The sequence below is a fragment of the Gymnoscopelus braueri genome, assembly GCF_963280865.1.
Source record: "Gymnoscopelus braueri genome assembly, chromosome: 19".
Lineage (NCBI taxonomy): Eukaryota > Metazoa > Chordata > Actinopteri > Myctophiformes > Myctophidae > Gymnoscopelus > Gymnoscopelus braueri.
In genome coordinates, this window is record NC_137621.1 from 547,982 (window position 1) to 570,142 (window position 22,161).

Below are 22,161 nucleotides of genomic sequence, written 5' to 3' on the forward strand. Positions count from 1 at the left end.
CACACTGGCGTTGTGTCCATATACGGGCGTAGTACTGGATATCGCTGTCCTTTGTAACAGTGACCCTGTACCGGGGTCGACGGCACCTAGCACCCTCCCGCATCAGGGGACGCAAATGAGGGGTGCGATGGCAGGCTCAATAGCCGGCATGCAACACAGGCCAGCTCTTGTCACGTCCTGCATGGCTGACAGGGTTTTACCATAAGCAGAGTGTCTCTCAGACAGGCCTGTAGCTCCTTTGGGTACAGGCATGAGGAACAGCGAAGGCAGTGGAGGCCGGCCTGGGCCTGAAGCAGGCGCTCGGAGGAACTGATTCCGCCTGCTGTGGAATGGCTAGGCGTTGGTGCTCCAAGACTATGCGCATGATGGTGCGCATGGAGCTGTCCTCCGTCTCAGCCAGTGAACTCTGAGCTGAGGAGTGGGAGCTCGGCTCTGAGGCCTGGGAGGCACCGCCTTCTGCCTCTTCCTTATAGTCATGAAAGTGTGTAGGTGAAGCTGCCAAGGAGAGCACCTCATCCTCTGGAGTCAGCTGTATCGGAGGAGTAGGCACTTCGCCGTCCTCCGATTGGGAATCGGCCGGCAGGCCGTGAGCATGGACCACCTTTGGGCCCAATCAGCAAACATCCTGGATGACAGTCTGCTGCAGTCAGACCTTTTCTTCCTGGCACGCAGGGCAAAGGTCATGGCCGTCATCCGGCTGAAGGAGCCCGACACAAGGTGCAAAAGTGGGAGCTCTCTATTGCGGTGGTACCGGTTTCTCTGCACGGCCAACGCACACCAGTCAGAACTAGCCCAGATCGTGAACGCTACTGGTTGCTAGACTATATTGGCCGTATGCTGGGGGGATTGATTGATTGATTGATTGAATATTTTATTAGGCAAAACATTTAAAACAGCACAGTTACATTTAAAATACTTTGTCTAACAGGTCCGTTCATAAAAGTCCTTGGGGGGGGGGTCTGCTGTCTAATGGGAAAATGGAACTACCTCCTCCTTTGGCCTCCTGAAATGTGATTTTTTAAGGCTCTTTTAAATGAGCCCAGCGAACTGCATTTTTTGAGGGATGGAGTTAGACTATTCCAATCCTGGGTGGGAGGTAGCGCGTAGGCTGCCTGCACCAGCAGAGGCTTTAATTCCAGCAGAATTTTGTCAACTCTCAGATAACCAGAGCGCGAACGTCACGGTTAGCCGGAACGCTGCTGTTAACTGGACTGTAGAACCTGTATGGTGGGGGGAGGGAGCACGTACGCTACCTGTACCACCAGCCGATGCTTATTTTAACACAAAAGGCTTATAATAGCCGTTAGTCAAAGCTTGGACGCTGCAATCCATGTAGCAGCGAGTGCATATTTTTCTCAACGCAAATGCTTATGTAGCACCTTGAGATCCATCCAAATGTAAGTGGATTACAAAATCAGAGCCAGCGCGAACGCTGCTGCTAGCTCGACTTTAGAAACTGTATGGTGGAGGAAGGGAGCGTGCACGCTACCTGTACCACCGGCAGAGGTTTACTTACTTATAACCAATCAGCTTGTAATAGCCGTCCATCAAGTTTGGACACTGCTATCTGTGTAGTAGCATGTGATTTTAACATTTGTAATGCTTATTGTAGCGCTTTTTGAGATCTATCTAAGTGAAAAGTGCATTATTAGTGTTTGTATGCTTGCCTTCACCGCATAAGCAAAGACAAAACATTACCTCCAACACGCTAGTGTAAAGTCCACAATAATGCCGGGAGGAGAGCGCTAACGCTGCTTACCCCGGCAACAAAGGTTGATCAGACAGAGGTTAATAACCAAAAGCTATACACAATAGCTGTTAGTAAGAGTTTGAGCTACAAACTACTTGCAGCTACATCAAAAAGCCCATATGCTGGAGGGAGGGTGTGTACGCTGCTCGTACCAGCTAGGCTAATAACAACCACAAGACAGCTATACCTAATCGCTGTTAACAAAGCTTAAACGCTGCTATTAAGCTCTCGCAATATATATATACATATGTATAAATATGGCCTTCACTAGCGGAGGCTTATCAAAAGCAACCATAAAAAAGTTACTTCGTGCTGGGGGTAGGGAGCGTTACAGCTGCCGTCACCAGCAGAGCCAGAGGCTAATCAAGGGCTATAGCCAAGCAGCGTGCTCATCAAAAACTAAGAAATGCTCTAAACAACTTCTTCACCATTTCAGTGGTAGCAAAAGACCACAGTGGAAAGCTGCTAGTTGTACTCCATGATGGCAGCTTACATGTCAACAAAAAAGTCCGAGAGAGGATCTCAAAGGTGAAACTTCATAAACGATAGCTGTTAATAGAAGCCTGAGCTACAAACTGCTTGTAGCTCTAAATCAAAATGGAGGCCATATGCTGGAGGGAAGCGCGTAGCTGCCTAATCAGCAGATAGAGGTTAGAAACCAAAAACAAGCTAATCCACTAATAGCTGTTAATAAGAGCCTGAGCTACAAACTACTTGTAGCTTTATATCAAAATAGAGGCCATGTGCTGGAGGAAGGGAGCGCGTAGCTGCCTAATCAGCAGAAAGAGGTTAGAAAACAAAAACAAGCTAATACACAATAGCTGTTAAGAGCCTGAGCTACAAATTACTTGTTGCTCTACATCAGAATAGAGGCCATATGCTGGAGGAAGGGAGCGCGTACGCTGCCTGTACCAAATAGGCTAATCACAACAATATAGGCTATACGCAATATGGCTGAAATAGCAGCTTGAGCCACTGGTAGCTACCAGCTAGGCTAACAACAACAAAGCTATACACAATAGCTGTTAACTAAAGCTTGAACACAAGCTATGAACGCTGCTATAAGCTCTACACAATATACTATGTATATATAGCTTTCACTAGCAAAGGCTTATTAAAAAGCAACAACCAGAGATGATAGTTAGCGTTTGTTAACTAACGTCCCTCATGCTGGGAACAGGGCGCATCATGGCTTGTCACCAGCAGAAGCTAATCAAAAGGTTTATAGTCAAGCAGCGTGCTTATCAACAAAAGAAAGAATGTAACATGTTCCATCCTTGAACGTCATCAGATCAAAGGCTAGATCGAGCTTAGAAAGCAAACGTCGGGTAATGTCCAGGCGCCTCGGTGCGGCTTCAGAGTGAGACTAGGACACTCGTTTATGACATTGTGCGTTTGTTCAACACTCAACTCTTAGCAACAAAGTTTATTTTCATACAATAGGCCTATATATTACATTTCAATAATACAATTAATTTGATCATCTAAACGGAGTGCTCACGCTACCGTTCACAGACAAACAAAACCGTATGCTGGGGTAAGGGGGCGCTCACGCAAGCCTTTACCGACAGAGGTCCGGTCGTGATCCAAACAAATATAATTTGAACGTCATCTTAGTGCGGATATAACCGCTAACAACGGTGACCCACCTTTTGACCGAAGAGGTAAACAAGACCCTCATTGACGGTGAAAGAGATCCGACGCTAACGCGTCCACGTGAAATAGCCTCCGCTCATGGAGGAGATAAATAAGTCGCAGCTCCTGGAGGGCGAACACCCGCTACTCCGGCCGTCCCATACGGCCACGGAGCTACAAGCGACTTTAATAATAAGGTAGGTTGTACACCAATGCATTGTATAGTAATGCATTGCAGCTCGATGCAAACCATGTTTGCAACTCGTGCGCGAGAAGAAAAAAGGGACTGACCCCCTGGTGACGCCGGAAGATATAGCCTCTTCCGGTTCATCCCGGGGTCATAAGTGACGACGTTGGTATACGTACTCGAACTGCGCATGCGTGAAGGGAACCATTCAGTGCTTTAAGCACCGCCTCTGGCGGTTAGCAGGGACTAAACCTAACCTTATTCCTAAACGTAACCTCAGTAAAACTATGTCTAAACCTAACCTTAGTAAAACTATGTCTAAACCTAACCTTATTCCTAAACGTAACCTCAGTAAACTATGTCTAAACCTAACCTTATTCCTAAACGTAACCTCAGTAAACTATGTCTAAACCTAACCTTATTCATAAACCTAACCTTAGTAAAACTATGTCTAAACCTAACCTTATTATTCCTAAACGTAACCTCAGTAAAACAAAAAAGAAAACCATCACATGGATGCACCTGGGACGTATCATCAGTGTTGTAGCCTGGGGTCGACGGGTGTTTCGGGTCTCTCAACATACACCCTCGCCCAGGTGACCCATAGTTTTACTGAGGTTACATTTAGGAATAAGGTTAGGTTTAGACATAGTTTACTGAGGTTAAGATTAGGTTTAGACATAGTTTACTGAGGTTAAGATTAGGAATAAGGTTAGGTTTAGACATAGTTTACTGAGGTTAAGATTAGGAATAAGGTTAGGTTTAGACATAGTTTACTGAGGTTAAGATTAGGTTTAGACATAGTTTACTGAGGTTAAGATTAGGTTTAGACATAGTTTACTGAGGTTAAGATTAGGAATAAGGTTAGGTTTAGACATAGTTTACTGAGGTTAAGATTAGGAATAAGGTTAGGTTTAGACATAGTTTACTGAGGTTAAGGTTAGGTTTAGACATAGTTTACTGAGGTTAAGATTAGGTTTAGACATAGTTTACTGAGGTTAAGATTAGGAATAAGGTTAGGTTTAGACATAGTTTACTGAGGTTAAGATTAGGTTTAAACATAGTTTACTGAGGTTAAGATTAGGTTTAGACATAGTTTACTGAGGTTAAGATTAGGTTTAGACATAGTTTACTGAGGTTAAGATTAGGTTTAGACATAGTTTACTGAGGTTAAGATTAGGAATAAGGTTAGGTTTAGACATAGTTTACTGAGGTTAAGATTAGGTTTAAACATAGTTTACTGAGGTTAAGATTAGGTTTAGACATAGTTTACTGAGGTTAAGGTTAGGTTTAGACATAGTTTACTGAGGTTAAGGTTAGGTTTAGACATAGTTTACTGAGGTTAAGATTAGGTTTAGACATAGTTTACTGAGGTTAAGATTAGGTTTAGACATAGTTTACTGAGGTTAAGATTAGGTTTAGACATAGTTTACTGAGGTTAAGGTTAGGTTTAGACATAGTTTACTGAGGTTAAGGTTAGGTTTAGACATAGTTTACTGAGGTTAAGGTTAGGTTTAGACATAGTTTACTGAGGTTAAGGTTAGGTTTAGACATAGTTTACTGAGGTTAAGGTTAGGTTTAGACATAGTTTACTGAGGTTAAGGTTAGGTTTAGACATAGTTTACTGAGGTTAAGATTAGGTTTAGACATAGTTTACTGAGGTTAAGGTTAGGTTTAGACATAGTTTACTGAGGTTAAGGTTAGGTTTAGACATAGTTTACTGAGGTTAAGGTTAGGTTTAGACATAGTTTACTGAGGTTAAGGTTAGGTTTAGACATAGTTTACTGAGGTTAAGGTTAGGTTTAGACATAGTTTACTGAGGTTAAGGTTAGGTTTAGACATAGTTTACTGAGGTTAAGGTTAGGTTTAGACATAGTTTACTGAGGTTAAGGTTAGGTTTAGACATAGTTTACTGAGGTTAAGGTTAGGTTTAGACATAGTTTACTGAGGTTAAGGTTAGGTTTAGACATAGTTTACTGAGGTTAAGGTTAGGTTTAGACATAGTTTACTGAGGTTAAGGTTAGGTTTAGACATAGTTTACTGAGGTTAAGGTTAGGTTTAGACATAGTTTACTGAGGTTAAGGTTAGGTTTAGACATAGTTTACTGAGGTTAAGGTTAGGTTTAGACATAGTTTACTGAGGTTAAGGTTAGGTTTAGACATAGTTTACTGAGGTTAAGGTTAGGTTTAGACATAGTTTACTGAGGTTAAGGTTAGGTTTAGACATAGTTTACTGAGGTTAAGGTTAGGTTTAGACATAGTTTACTGAGGTTAAGGTTAGGTTTAGACATAGTTTACTGAGGTTAAGGTTAGGTTTAGACATAGTTTACTGAGGTTAAGGTTAGGTTTAGACATAGTTTACTGAGGTTAAGGTTAGGTTTAGACATAGTTTACTGAGGTTAAGGTTAGGTTTAGACATAGTTTACTTTATCTATATTTATGTCTTCCAGAGAGGAGCAGGAAGAGGAGGCGAGGAGAGGAGGCGAGGAGAGGATGAAGGAGAGGAGACATGGGCACCTCCTCTCCTCCAGGCCTACAGAGCCAGGCTCCAGAGCCAGAGGCCGGCCCGCCACACCACCTACCCAGCAGAGAGGCCTCCTGCTGGGCCTGCCTCTACAGGACAGCTCCAGGCTGTACAGGCCTTCAGGCTGTTCCAACAGACAGAGGCCCGCCTCAAACACATGATGGACACACAGAGACGGGCCAATAGGACGCAGCTACAGGACATGATGGGCAGGCTGGAACATGTAGTTCTAATACCTCCTTAAGACAGGCTGGAACATGTAGTTCTAATACCTCCTTAAGACAGGCTGGAACATGTAGTTCTAATACCTCCTTAAGACAGGCTGGAACATGTAGTTCTAATACCTCCTTAAGACAGGCTGGAACATGTAGTTCTAATACCTCCTTAAGACAGGCTGGAACATGTAGTTCTAATACCTCCTTAAGACAGGCTGGAACATGTAGTTCTAATACCTCCTTAAGACAGGCTGGAACATGTAGTTCTAATACCTCCTGAAGACAGGCTGGAACATGTAGTTCTAATACCTCCTTAAGACAGGCTGGAACATGTAGTTCTAATACCTCCTTAACACTTGCATGACTGAGGTTTCATTATCCTCCACACTGCCTGAAAAACGATCATTTTGATCCACAAATCAGGCTATCCTATTGGCCACTGTCTCCCCTCTGTGCTCCAGACTAGTTCACACTTTCTCCCCCAAACAGTGGGGGGTTCCATTGTCTTCTAAATAGCTATTAACATCTCAATCGCACTCTGCTGAGTCAGTGAGCTGAGCCCACATAATGTTGTTGTTGTAGGCAGGCAGAAACATTATAAAATAGTAATGTAGTATATATATATATAAAATAGTATTATAAAATGTAATGGTAACTGCAGATTCTGTATGTAAAATATTTATAAAAAAAAGCGTATAAAACAGCGCAATCTGTAGCGTCACATTAAACTCTTCAGTGAAACATGGAGCCTATATGAACGCTGAAGCCACTTTCTAATTACGTGACTATCTCCATTGTCCAAAACACATGGATATCTCTTGACAAACCAATATTATATTATATAATATTCACATAATTGTCTGAGCGTAAAGCTCTCATTCTATCAGCTGTCCACGCTGACAGAAGCGTCTCCTCTCTGTCCCTCTCCTCTCCCTTCAGCGCAGTTTTTTTTTTATTTTGCTGGGGACCCCCCAAGGACCCCTGGGGGTCCCCGGACCCCACTTTGAGAACCAATGTGTTAGGTCCCTAGCTCACAAAGAACTTGACTTGACAACCACTGTATTAAGATATTGCAATTTGTTTGTTCTATTATGTGGAAGCTTTTGCAGTAAAATATGTTAATTTAACTAATTAATTTAAATAACTTTTGGTCAGTCATCTTATTCAGTGAAAGGGATACATTTGTGGAATGCCCTACCAACTGAAATAAAAAGACAAACTGATCTCAAAATATTTAATGATAAGGTTAAGAACTGGTTAAAACCAAACCAAAGCTGTGAACACTAATGTTAGGCACGTTTTTAAACGTTAATGTCACTGCTTTCATGAATGTAATTTGGGAATGTTATTGTTATTGTACTTAAGATTAGAGCTTCATGCATGTCCTTTTTGTAACAGAATGTTTTACTAGGTAGATATTTGTATAGAAAGGTCTAACCATGGACTGGGGTCGCAAATTAGCCTCGGCTATAAACCCCATATACGATTGCAACGGTTTCATGTTTTTATAACTTAATTCATTGTTTTTTTGTATTGTCCCTGTCAAATAAACATATAAATAAAAAAATAATTAAATAATCCATTTCATGTATGGGAGGGCTTAGACATTAGGAAAAACTGGCTCTCATTTTTGACAATGTATTTGATGTTGCCTTTCATTCTCTATTAAATATCTATATTATTATGTGTCATAAATTAATGACCTACTTTTTTGTACAAGGGTGTCGCACAGAAGCAAACTGATCTACAAGCACATGAATCGCGACGTGACATTTTTTTGAAAAAGTGAAAAAAAGTGAAAGTGTTAAAGGTTGTCTGTGGAAGACCAAAGAAAAGTAAAAAGAGTACTAACAATAGCGACGCGTTGTGAGCTTGTAGATCTGTGTTTTGACAAGCGACACCATTGTAAGACAGAGTATAAATCAGGTTTCTGCAGCGGTGGACAGTAACAACGTACATTTATTTCAAATGTGAAAATAACAGATCTACAAGCTCACAAGATGTCGCGATGTGACACGTGGGCTTGTAGATCTGCTATTCTCAATATTATGGATAATTGTTGAAAATGGTTTTAATACAGCAATGCTTTGATGTTAATAAGAAAAATGCACTTTGTAACAAGACCCTGTTGAAGACATGAGAGTCGAAACATGTTGCCTTGCTCATCTGCAATAAACCCATACTGTATATTATATTCTTCACCTGAAGACAGTGCCTCAGTATTTTTTCCTTAGTCTGCCTCACCACAAGCAGAACTTTGGTTTATTTTGCTTCTATTCCTATACCTGTTCCACTGAAGAGCACCTGTTTTATAACCTGACTCCGCCAGATGGAAGAAGCTTGCGTCACATTTGTTTCACAGGGAAGTCAATACCGCCCCCATCTGGCGGAGTCAGGTAACCTGTTTTGAGCCACTGTGATTGAACCCAGGCAGCGCTTCCTTTTTTATTTTATTTTAAAATGCACTTTGTAATTTGTTCTTTTGAGTACTAGGAAATAGGGAGATGAGTGGTTAATTCATAATATTAATTGATCCCTCCCTAGAAATGTAGTGGAGTCAAAACTTAAAAAGTACAATATTTGTGTTTGAAATGTGGAGTGGAAGTCACAAGTATCCGAAATGTACTTCATTACTGAAACATCTGTACAGTTTGTCTCCATCACTGAAGGTAAAACAATATAATCGTCTCTGTCGGGTGGAAACCTCATGTATTTTCAGGATTCAAATTTAAAAATAGCTAAAGTAGCAGATCTACAAGCTCGAAACGCGTCGCTTCGCGCCGCGTTTCGAGCTTGTAGATCTGCTACTTTTGAGTGACGCTGTAGTATGATCAAGTAGGACGTTAATTTACAGAAAAAGCTCAAAAAGTTTGAATATGGAGATAAGAGGTTTCTGCCCGACAGCAACAAAAAGTCCAGGAGGTAAACGGCCACATAAAAATGCTGTCCTGTGCAGTTAGGGATCTATTTTACCCAATGGGGGGGAAATGCAGTTTTTACCATTACCCAGCTGATCTCTGTCCACAGAGGAGCAGGTAGGTTTTAAGTGTGTTTCTTAGGGACACCCTGGCAAGGCCGGGAGTTGAACCTGTGACCTTTTGCTTGTCATGCAGCTGCTGCATCCATTGATTTTTACAGGAAGTGAATATGATGATGCCAATGCCCGAGCTCTTTTGTAAAATTCAATGTTGCCCTCTCGGGTATCCGTGTTTGTGCACGCGCACACCCATAATCCATAACCAGTGGTGTAAAGTAACTAAGTACATTTACTCAAGTACTGCACATAAGTACAATTTTGAGGTATGTTCTGTGCTGGAGCATTTCCAGTTTTCAGCACTTTTACTTCTACTTCACTACATCTCAGAGGAAAATATTGTACTTTTACTCCACTACAATTATTTGGAAACTTTAGTTACTAATTACTTTGTAGATTAGGATTTTTATTACAAAACATACATTAACCACTTCAGCCCTATATACATTTCAGCCATTTGAAAATAGCACATCTACAAGCTCACAATGAGCTTCTAGATCTGCTATTTTCAAAGAATTTGTTTGCATTCGAAAACTTGAAATGGGAAGTTCTGCAATGTGCAAGGTTATAAAGGTTCATGGTTCTAAAGGTTCTAAAGGCTCTAAAGGCCTAAGGTTCTAAAGGTTTAAGGTTTTAAAGGTCTCAGGTATTTTTAGCAATTAAAAGTGAAATATCTCTGAAATTACAATTGTTTTCAACAATGTAAATGGTAGCCGATATGTCCTAAGTACGCCGAACGTTGTAGAGTTGGAACGGAGTTTGTAGCTAAAAGTATGAAGACTAGATAGGGGTCAAAAAACAGTCAGAAATGAGTCAAGCTTTAGTAAATGTAAGTTGTGTAAAAAAAAAAAGTCTGACTATACTAAGGTATTATTATTTGTTTAAGTCAGAGTCATAAGTTTACAAAATGTACTAAAGTACAGTGAATGTCTGTGCGTTTTGTCTCCATCACTGAAAATAACATACAGAACCTTTATTACATTAATAATAACTAGCCCATACCCGGTCGACCCAAGACACCAAGACAGACAGAGGTTACTCCAATTATATTACTCCAATTATATAGTAGGATACCTATTAGATTTTAAAAGTGTTGCACAGGGACACCCTGACATACTGCCATAAGCGGGCCTTGAACCAGCAACCTCTGACTCACAAGTCAGCCACTTCATCCATTTACCTATAACCATGTCTTTAATGCTGATTCTAAAACATATTGTTGTCAAGGACCCCCATGTGGAAAGATATAGTGTCAGGGTACCCCATGAGAAAGATTTATATTTAAAACGTTTAGAATATAAATATTTATTCCAAATTTGTCAAGATGTTGGAGATACTTTCATAAAATGTCATGAACAGGAATTGAACCTGTAACCTTCTGTGCCTTAGGCAGGCTTTTAGTCCACCGAGCCACTGAGCCTTACCATGGCTCAAAGGCCAAATAGATGACCCAAAAGGCAGAGGCTTGTTACCATTGTGGTTCATAAACATTCAAACATCTAGACAGCAGCACAACAAACCATAGACACAATATTATGCTGTTAAAAGTTTTTTTGTTTTAATTATTATTATTGTTGTGTGTTGTTCCTCAAAGAGGAATGAAGACCATGTCATGTCAAGCCAGTTGATGGCTCAGTGTGTAGACACATTGCCTACATATCCAGAGGCCGTGAGTTCAAACCCCACTCACTCTTTACCCTGAACCTTTCCTTTACAGAAGAGGTTCAGGGTAAGGAGTGAGTGAGGTTTGAACCCACACACCCAGAAACCCTTAAAAGCAACACAGAAAGCAGTGACTCTCAGGGCTACAGATGGCGTAGTGGACTAAGTCATGGCCACAAGGACTAGCATGGCTAGGACTAGTTGACCGGCCCCTTGTAGGGTTACTGACGAGGGTCCCTATGTCGGTTAGTAGGTTACTCACTCAAGTGGGTGTGGGGAGTGGGCGCGGGGGCTTCTCTCCCCCCGTGGTTTCCAGACAATAAAGCGGAGGGGTTATAGAAAAGATATAAACGGGCAGCTGAAATCTTACAGAGCGAGGGAGGAAGGGGCGGAGCTAGAGAGAGGAAGGGGTGGAGCTAGAGAGAGGAAACGGTGGAGCCAGAAGGGGTGGAGCTAGAGAGAGGAAGGGGTGGAGCTAGAGAGAGGAAGGGGTGGGGCTAGATGGGCGGAGCCAGAGAGGAAGAGACGGAGCTAGATAGAAAGGGGTGGAGCTAGAGGGGTGGAACTAGAGAGGAAAGGGTGGAGCTAGAGAGAGGAAGTGGTGGAGCTAGAGGGGCGGAGCTAGTGCGAGGAAGGGGCGGTGCTAGCTAGAGAGAGGAAGGGGTGGAGCTAGAGAGAACAAGGGGTGGAGCAAGAGAGGATAATAGAGACACTAACACTATAATTTAGAGCGACACTATAATATAGACACTAAACACTATAATATAGAGAGACACTATAATATAGAGTGACACTATAATATAGAGACACTATAATATAGCGACACTATAATAGAGACACTAAACACTATAATATAGAGAGACACTATAATATAGAGTGACACTATAATATAGAGACACTATAATATAGCGACACTATAATAGAGACACTAAACACTATAATATAGAGACACTAAACACTATAATATAGAGTGACACTATTTAGAGACACTATAATATAGAGACACTATAATATAGCGACACTAAACACTATAATATAGAGAGACACTATAATAGAGAGACACTAAAACACTATAATATAGAGACTATAATATAGAGAGACTATAAGACACTATAATATAGAGAGACTATAATACACTATAATATAGACACACTAAAATATAGAAACACTAAAACACCATAATATAGAGTGACACTATTTAGAGACACTAAAACACTATAATATAGAGTGACACTATTTAGAGACACTATAATATAGAGAGACTATAAGACACTATAATATAGACACTAAAATATAGAGACACTATAATATAGAGACTATAATATAGAGAGACTATAAGACACTATAATATAGACACACTAAAATATAGAAACACTAAAACACCATAATATAGAGTGACACTATTTAGAGACACTATAATATAGAGAGATTATAAGACACTATAATATAGACACTAAAATATAGAGACACTATAATATAGAGACTATAATATAGAGAGACACTATAATAGAGAGACACTAAAACACTATAATATAGAGACTATAATATAGAGAGACTATAAGACACTATAATATAGACTACACTATGATATAGAGTGACACTATAATATAGAGACACTAAAACACTATAATATAGAGAGACACTATAATATAGAGACACTAAAACACTATAATATAGAGACTATAATATAGAGAGACTATAAGACACTATAATATAGACTACACTATGATATAGAGTGACACTATAATATAGAGACACTAAAACACTATAATATAGAGAGACACTATAATATAGAGACACTAAAACACTATAATATAGAGAGACACTATAATATAGAGACACTATAATATAGAGACTATAATATAGAGAGACTATAAGACACTATAATATACACCAATGAATGAATTGAGTCAGTAAATATACAAGACAAACATCGCGGTTCATCTTTATTGGAACGTATAGACATCACGGCACAGGGAAATACATGTTCTTGGCCACTGAAGCGCAAGTTTAACAATAGAGAGATACACTTCAGCCAATAGATTGTGAGGAAACATTTCCCTGACCAATGAGAAAGTCAGGAATTAAAATGAGTTATAGGCAGTTTCTCACTATACGGTCTGGGGGGAAGCACCTGGGGTCCAAATGGACCCTGTAAGGGTCCATTTGGACTGACAGGAGGCCCCCAAACCAGACTTTGAGAACCAGTTAGCCAGTTGATAAAAGTTATGACACTAGTCCACCCGCTATCTACTCAGCCCCCTACTACTCTATCCCACCACCTCGTATCAAACCCTATCCCACCACCTCGTATCAAACCCAGGACGCTCAGTTATTGGACAGATACTCAAGCATGTGAGCTAACTGTTGGCTGACAAATACAGCTTTCTTGGTGATGTTCAGTTGATCTTCTGGACTCTTGGTGGTGTTCAGTTGATCTTCAGGACTCTTGGTGATGTTCAGCTGATCTTCTGGACACCAGCCTGCAAAGGAAAGCATCATAGTAAAGACTCCAGTGGGATCGCATCGTCTGTTTACATGTGTGTTTTTTTCAGTGATGGAGACAAAGACATCACAGTCATTCACTGTACTTTAGTACATTTTGTAAACTTATGACTCTGACTTAAACAAATAATAATACCTTAGTATAGTCTAACTTTTTTCATTTTTTAACAACTTAGATTAGTTGGACTTTTTTTTTTTTTTTTACACAACTTACATTTTGTAAAGCTTGACTCTGCCTTTCGATTCCTTTCATTTTCTGACATTAGTTTCATCACAGTGCCAGAACTGAGTGGTTATATATCATTTCACAAGTTTTCAAATGTATAAAAATATTTTGAAAATAGCAGATCTACAAGCTCGCATTGCTTGTAGATCGGCTATTTTCAAACGGCCAAAAAAATTTATAGGGCTGAAATGGTTATTGCATGTTTTGTAATAATCAAAAGAAAATCAAAATATACCAAGTAACTAAAGTTTTCAACTAATTATAGTGGAGTAAAAGTACAATATTTGGATATTCTGAGATGTAGTGGAGTAAAAGTATTGGAAATACTCAAGTGAAATAAAAATACCTCAAAATTGTACTTAAGCACAGTACCTAAGTCAATGTACTTAGTTACTTTCCACCACTGTACCAGACTCCTAACAAGGTGTCTGCATAGGCCTACTATTTGTTTTGGGTAATACGCAGCATTGTGTCTACGCATGTTCCATACTTAGACACTACTTAAGGAAATAGTAAAGTTACTAAACCTAGTATGGCTTTGAATCCAAATACAAGCTGAAGTTAAATCATCAGGTTTTTCACATGGGGTTAGGACGTACCTTCAGCACATTGAGAGGACGTCCCTCATAGCTCCGGCCAATCAGAGTCTTGCTGAAGGGGTTGGGGTTCACCTCCTGGAACCTGTAGATGTGGAGAAAGGACTAAGCTACTAGTTGTACAGTCAACTCACACTGATGCTAACTCTAACCTGTAGATGTGGAGAAAGGACTAAGCTACTAGTTGTACAGTCAACTCACACTGATGCTAACTCTAACCTGTAGATGTGGAGAAAGGACTAAGCTACTAGTTGTACAGTCAACTCACACTGATGCTAACTCTAACCTCTAGATGTGGAGAAAGGACTAAGCTACTAGCTGTACAGTCAACTATATCATTAGTATATCATTATTCCTGGGGCTGCTCACAAAGCTCACTATGGGCTCTTGTGACTCTCAATAAAGATGAGATTCATGGGGAGAATTGAGGAAACCCTATTATCTATACTTCTATTAGAGCAGTGGTTCTCAAACCTTTTGTCTCAGGTCACCCCTGTACATAACTTTTGCATCCACGGCACCCCTGAATTACATTGTTACTTACTTACTTATAGGACCCTTCATTTATGTCATATTACGGTACTTAAAAATGTAAACATATCCGCCTAAGATACAGTATGTCATGAGGAAAAGTTGAGAGAGTATCAATATCCATTAGGGCAGGTTGAAAATACATCTGTACTTGACGTTTAACCACTCTGGGTGGAACATTCGTCAAAAATAGCAGATCTACAAGCTCACAACGCATCACGATGCGTTGTGAGCTTGTAGATCGGCTATTTTTGACAAAGAGATTTGGTGTAGGTCCAAAAGTGATATGGATCAATTCCAAATATTATCAAAAGAGGCACCCCTGGACTGGTGTCACGGCACCCACTTTGAGAAAACCTGTACTTGAGTAAAACTACCAAAAGTATTGGTATCAATGCACTTAAAGTTTCAAAAGTAGTCATCATGCAGAATGTCCCATTTCACAAGTTTTCAAATGTATAAAAAACTTTTTAAAATAGCAGATTGCTTGTAGATCGGCTATTTTCAAACGGCCAAAAATGTATATAGGGCTGAAATGGTTATTGCATGTTTTGTAATAATAAACAAAATATACAAAGTAACTAAAGTTTTCAACTAATTGTAATGGAGTAAAAGTACAATATTTGGATATTCCGAGATGTAGTGGAGTAGTAGTAAAAGTATTGGAAATTGGAAATACTCAAGTCAAGTACAAATACCTCAAAGTACCTAAGTAAATGTACTTAGTTACTATATCTCATAGCCTTTGAGTACTTTTTCCACCTCTGCATGTAAATAGTGTCTTTGATGAGGGACTTACATTGGTGACGCACACCTCCATGTTGTTCAGGAGGTCAGTCAGGACAGCGGGGGGCAGCAGAGTCAGTCAAACCCTACAGCAGTGAAAGAGAAAAGTCATTCAGTATAATTCATTATTACTATTATCCAAGCCCCCAGAGTTGCTGAGAAACATTGAAGCTGCCACCCCAGTGGCCAAAGCTGGAACTGCAGGCGGGGAGAAATACATGCACGCGCAAAACATACTGACAGATATTTATACATATAAATATGTAAACATATTATACATACATACATATGCATTTACATATAAATATGCATCTCGAGTGTATTTAATTAATATCTCGTGTTCAATCCTTGACACACGGGCTGCCGTAGACCGCAAAAAGGACACTAGTGCGCATGCTCATAACTCTATGGGGAGTAAAAATCGAACCAATCATTCTACTTCCGGCAGGTTTCCGGGTGCTTCAAAACGCCACTGAGCACATTCATTGAAATGATAGCTGGGGGCGGGGCAATCCGCCCTCTAGTTAGATTATACCTCTATGCTATTATCATTATTAATTATTATTATCAATCGTTATCATTATTATTGTTATCATCACTTAGAACACAATCAATACTTAATACTATTACTTAGCTTAGAGCTTTAGTCCAACGATAGAATCAAGGATAACGTCACAGAACATGTATACATGGAATTTCACTGGTTGTGATGTGCGTGTGTGCGTGCATGCGTGTTTTGCTACTAACATGGTGGTCGGGGCCAGCAGCACACATCATCCACCAGGGGGCAGTAGATAGATCGGTACCAGATGGGTCCACAAGTGTCGTGGATTTGGACTCTTTGGTCTGACCTCTGTGACCCCTGACCTCCAGGGATCAAGGGTCACAGAGGCACGCAAGCCTCCACGCCACGACAAGGCAGAGTCCATGTGGAGGGATGTTTTTTATTTAACCCATTTTAACCATTATCTTATAATGCTTGTAGATCTGCTATTTTTTTAAATTCATTTTTGCAAATCTTTGAATATATATATTTCAAAGTCAACCTTTGTAACTCAAATCTTTGCTTTTTGGGGGATTCTACAGTTTTTAGAAAAATCGTATGTTGCTATAATCAGTGGTTCTCAAACTGTTTCATGTCAAGGACACCCAAAATGATGATGTATTTAGAGAGACAGTGTGTCTCAGTAAACTATAGCATCATAGAATACAGAGACAGTGTAGTGTCTCAGTAAACTATAGGATCATAGAATACAGAGACAGTGTAGTGTCTCAGTAAACTATAGGATCATAGAATACAGAGATACAGTGTAGTGTCTCAGTAAACTATAGGATCAAACATTAACCACCTAAACATAAGTAAAGTAAATCCTCTCAGCTCATCCTCTCCTCTCTCTTCATGTCCCTCTCTCCTCTCCTCTACAAATGGAACCAAATGAACCCTTACAGGGCTGTAACTCAGAGTTTAAATAGAACCAAATTAGCCCTTACAAGTCTGTAACTCTGAGAGTGTACACATGGAACCAAATGGACCCTCACAGATCATTACAGTGGCTTGAAAAGGAACCAACACAGCTCTCATTCACCGTTTACTGACTGACCTGTAATCACTTGAGGGGGTAATGTAAAAATATATGGAGGAAATTCATGACAGTGGAAACCCTGTACGTAGCTTTTACTCATTTAGATGCCCTAGATCATATGAAAAGAGGGGCACCCGTACGGATCAGGTATGGATAAGAGAATCCTGATTGTCAATATCAAGTCAAGTACTGAAATAGCTGTGATTCGGTTCAGAAGCAACACCCTTAGGATGACAATTCTTGTGTGATTCCCAAATTCGGACAGAAAGGATATGGGCGGGTTTTCTGGGCTATGATGTGTGCAAATCTGCAGATTGCATATCAGCATGTCCAGGGAATTCGTACTTATGCCTCATGTCAAATTGTGCAAAATGGACGGTCAAAAGAATGAATTGCGTTCGTTAGAATAGAAAAAATAAGAGCAGAGCTGTGTCTCTGTATTTGCGCGTTGTCCACACAATGTAACTGCCAACTTGTAATAATGATGTTTGTATTAACTTGACTTTTTCTTAGGTTTTGTGAAAAGAAGTCCAGCTGAGAGTACAGCGATATTAGTTCTGTGTGTTTGATGTACAATGTTTGTTGATGAGTCACTTTTATAATTCAACAGTCTTGAGGGGTTACGGATTGACCATTTTAATAGAATAAGTTGTCTTTTGGTTAAAACAGATTCTAGTTGATACCTACACAAGTGACATCAGTCTTGAATATCCTTTTGTGGAGATGTATTAATATATCTCCATGAGGGGAATATGTCGTGTATCAGTATTCAAGACTGATGAATATGAAGTTAATATGCTATTAATACATTATGAACACAAATTGTCAAGAAGTTCCATGTCAGAGTGAGACCAAAACAAGGAGGCCAGAGGGTTGTGAGTGGGGGAGAACAGCTTTAGTGATCTAACTAAGGTAAACAGTCTAGCTATCCTGTCTATTGTCTTAGGTGCTAACCTAAAAGACCACACCCAGCCGAGTTCTTTGTTCCCAAAAAGGCATTGTAATTATGCGATCTAATCACGCATGTTGCCATCTCTCTCTCTCTCTCTCTCTCTACAGCCAGCTGTTAAAAGAAATAGACTTAAACTGAATTATTGTAAATTATAACTAGCTCACAGTAAAAGCTTATTCTATAGTAAGTACACAAGTGTGAACAAATGTGGTTGGGGAGAAGCCAGTTAGTTGCATGTAGACTTTTCTTCTTGAATCTAAGGAAAACGCCAAGTCCCCTTTTAAATCATCTCTTTCTGTCTAAATCATTCATACAAAGTTGGATACATATATGTGTGGTCTTATTTTGAAGGTAATAAGGTGTTAAACAAAGATTGCATAATATGAGCTTGTGTAAAGGTACAGTTTTATAGATAAGGGTTAAAGTAAATTGTCACATGTTTAAACCAAGTGAGATGCTAATTCCTTGTGCCGATTGAGAAGGCCTGCCCAAGAAGGTCTATTGTTCTATAAAATCTGTGTTGTGAGTGGTCAGAAGGAGGAATATCTGGTTGCTTATAACATGGTGCTATTGGGAAAAACAGGACTCTCTGTGATTTTCGGCTACACACAGTTGTCACGTTCAACAGGACAAAGCAGGTCCCATGAACAAAGATGCGAAATACAACATTGAACCCTGTATTTGTTGCCTTTTTGACAATAAAAAGATTGTTGGAAATGACTACCTCGGACTTTAAAGGATTGTGATTTATTACCACCCAGAGAAACATGTCTGCTTCCGTCTTCCAAAATGGGCTCAGTTTACCACAAGTACTTTTACTTTCAGTATTTAAGTATATTTGAATGCAAATACTTATACTCGAGTACATTTTGAATACCAGACTTTTATTTGTAAAAGAGTATTTTTTACATTGCAGTATTGATACTTTTACTTAAGTAAAGAAAAATTGAGTATTTTTTCCACCACTGGTTAGCATTAGCAACAGGCTTTGGGCATAGTGGTTTCACAACACTAAACTGACTGAATTGTCTTTGCTTCAGGATCACAGTAGGACTCCAATAAGAGAATGTCTCATTAGCTCTGATGTGTTATGGACATAATCTACAATAAATGATGTGTTTTTCATACCCAGTAGTTCTTCACGGGACCGTACCTATGTTCCCCAGGTTCTATGTTCCCCAGGTTCTATGTTACCCGCTTTCCTAGGAGAGCGGGGAATATAGGACCTAACCTAAACCTAACCATAACCTTAGTGGGGGAACATAGGTCCGGGAACATAGGTATGACCCCGTTCTTCACAGCTTGTTCTCAGCAACCCCAACAAAACCACCTGGAAGGAAGTGAAAATTACAGGACAGGAAGTCGTTCCTGAATATACATATATGTATTGCGCCCTCCGGCGGTAACAACATGCTACGACACCTCTAGGGTTTCCACAGCAGTGGTCATACTCAAATGTTTTACTTAAGTCAAAGTATCAATATCAATACTGCAATGTAGAATGACTCTGTTACAAGTAAAAGTCCCGAATTAAAAATGTACTTGAGTAAAAGCTCAGGCATCATAATGTACTTAACGTACCACAAGTAAAAGTACTAAATGTTTAAAAATAGCCGATCTACAAGCTCGCAACGTAAAGCACTATATTCTGATAGTAATCATTGCTATAGAGTGTTTGTTCAGTCACAGGAGTCTCCCATGTCTCTCCAGCTCTTTATTAAACAGAAAATATAATGGTAACAAATTCAGCCAATCAGGAGAGAGTACCCATTTATCAGCTTCATTTGTATAGTGTTCCAGTTCCCATTCTGTCTTCTCATTTCTTTGTGTCATCACCTCTTTAAGCTATATCCTGTCTGAGTTCTCCATCCTTATTGGATACAATAGGTATCCCGACCTGAAAATGCAGTTTATGTTCATTAAAGAGGTGGAGAGACATGGAGACTCTGTTACTGAACAAACACTCTAAAACAATGATTACGATCAGAATATAGAGCCATTTAACACTTATTTTAACTACAGAAAATCATCACCCCCCCCCGGGGGGGGGGGGGATTTATAACCAAAAATTACACAACGCCAATTACGCACAGAGCTTATAAGTATACATCTGGATACAGTGTCTTCATATACATTCAGATTGAAGTGGTCTTTAAAGATGAATTAAAGTTAAAGCTCTATATTGTGATACATACAAAAGGATGATTCCTGTGTAATAATATAAATGCCAACACAATGAGGGCACAGCAGGGAATCGAACCCCATCCCAGTAAAACCAGGAGCTCCATGCCTGCGCCTTTCCCTTTGTTTTGTGTTTTTTTTTCTTTTTCGTTTTTTTGAACGCGAACGCAACGCGAAACCACTAGCAGCAGCAAAAGGAATAAAAACATGGTTCCTACCTTGAACGCCAATCTTCACTGCATAGAAGCAGCTCTTCACTGCAGCAGCAGCATAGTTCTTACCTTGAACCCCAGTCTTCACTGCATAGAAGCAGCTCTTCACTGCAGCAGCAGCATAGTTCTTACCTTGAACCCCAGTCTTCACTGCATAGGAGCAGCTCTTCAACTGCAGCAGCAGCATAGTTCTTACCTTGAACCCCAGTCTTCACTGCATAGAAGCAGCTCTTCACTGCAGCAGCATAGCTCTTACCTTATGTCTCCTTCTCATTGACTTTTCTTCTTTGACTTCATATCCTGAAAAGACAGAGGGGGAAAAAAAAGTGTTCAGTTGTGTCGGCCTACATCATAGATATAGAACTTAGATACCTCATTGGTCTCTGCAGTTCATTGGAGCGTCCTGTATCGCGGCCGCCATTTTAGAGGCGGCACACTTCCTGAGTACTGGCCAAACAAAGCACAACTTTTCCAGGACTTGTCAGAATCTAGTTGTATAAAAATATCCTGTTATATTTGTATACAACTAGATTCTGCCAAGCCCCGGAAAAGACACGCTGTGATTGGCCAGTAGTCAGGAAGTGTGCCTGCCTTCTCCAAAATGGCGCCCGAGACACAGACGCCCCAGAGCCGGAGGAGGCGTCTACCTTTATATGTCTATGGCCTACATGACCATGGTCACATTTAGGAAAACATTTATGCGACCTTGTGGATGTAGCCATGTCAGCCCCACCCACACTTCTAATTAAGAGGTAACCAAATGGACCCTTACCGGTCTAACTCTGAGAGTGTACACATTTTAAACCAAATGGACCCTTACCGGTCTAACTCTGAGAGTGTACACATTGTAACCAAATGAACCCTTGCATTGGTTAACTGGTCTGAAAAGGAACCAAATGGACCCTAACAGGTCCATTTGGTTCCAGTTGTACACTGTCAGAGTTGAAATGTAAAAGTTTAAGTATTATTAAGTAATATTGGTTTAGATGACACTATGAGCCATTGGAACAGAGTGTAGAATGAAAGAGTTTCCCTTCACTCTGTTATAAAATATAAAGCCCATGTCCATTTCAATGTCATTAGTTGACAGACTAGTTCCCCAAACTGAATTATTTTAAACAAAGCTGTTAAATGCTGCTGGTTAATATTAATGTTTAGTTACCTGCTTGCAAGTGTGGAGAGCTGCTGGAGTTCCATCTGAAATGAACCAAACCCACACCTGGAGTTTCTGTCTCACACCTGAGCTCTATTTATACCTAATCAATCACTGCTCATCACACACACACACACACACACACACACACACACACACACACACACACACACACACACACACACACACACACACACACACACGCATGCATGGTGTTTTGCTTGTCTAGGTGTTTGAATGTTTATGGAGCACAATGGAAACAAGCCTCTGGCTTTTCTGCTATGAATCCATTTGGTTGTTGATGAAAAACTAGATCAATTTTTGGTGCTCTCTACATGGTCCAAAGGTCCACATAAGCATTTTAAAGAATCTTTGGGGGAACAACATTGTTAAACACAAATATGGGGTCCCCCTGGCAAAGCATCTTTTT

General features: G+C 40.1%; 1 protein-coding gene across 4 annotated transcripts in view; it reads left to right on the plus strand.

Annotated features, from left to right (window-relative positions):
* tedc1 (tubulin epsilon and delta complex 1) overlaps positions 1–6,479 on the plus strand; it is a 92,666-nt gene extending 86,187 nt beyond the window's left edge. For all 4 annotated transcript variants that reach the window (XM_080414845.1, XM_080414846.1, XM_080414848.1 and 1 more), the window contains one exon: positions 6,022–6,479. In XM_080414845.1, coding sequence (XP_080270971.1) covers positions 6,022–6,339 — 318 coding nt within the window. In that variant the 3' untranslated portion in view covers positions 6,340–6,479. The remainder of the gene's footprint in view (positions 1–6,021) is intronic.
* Positions 6,480–22,161: the final 15,682 nt, after the last annotated feature.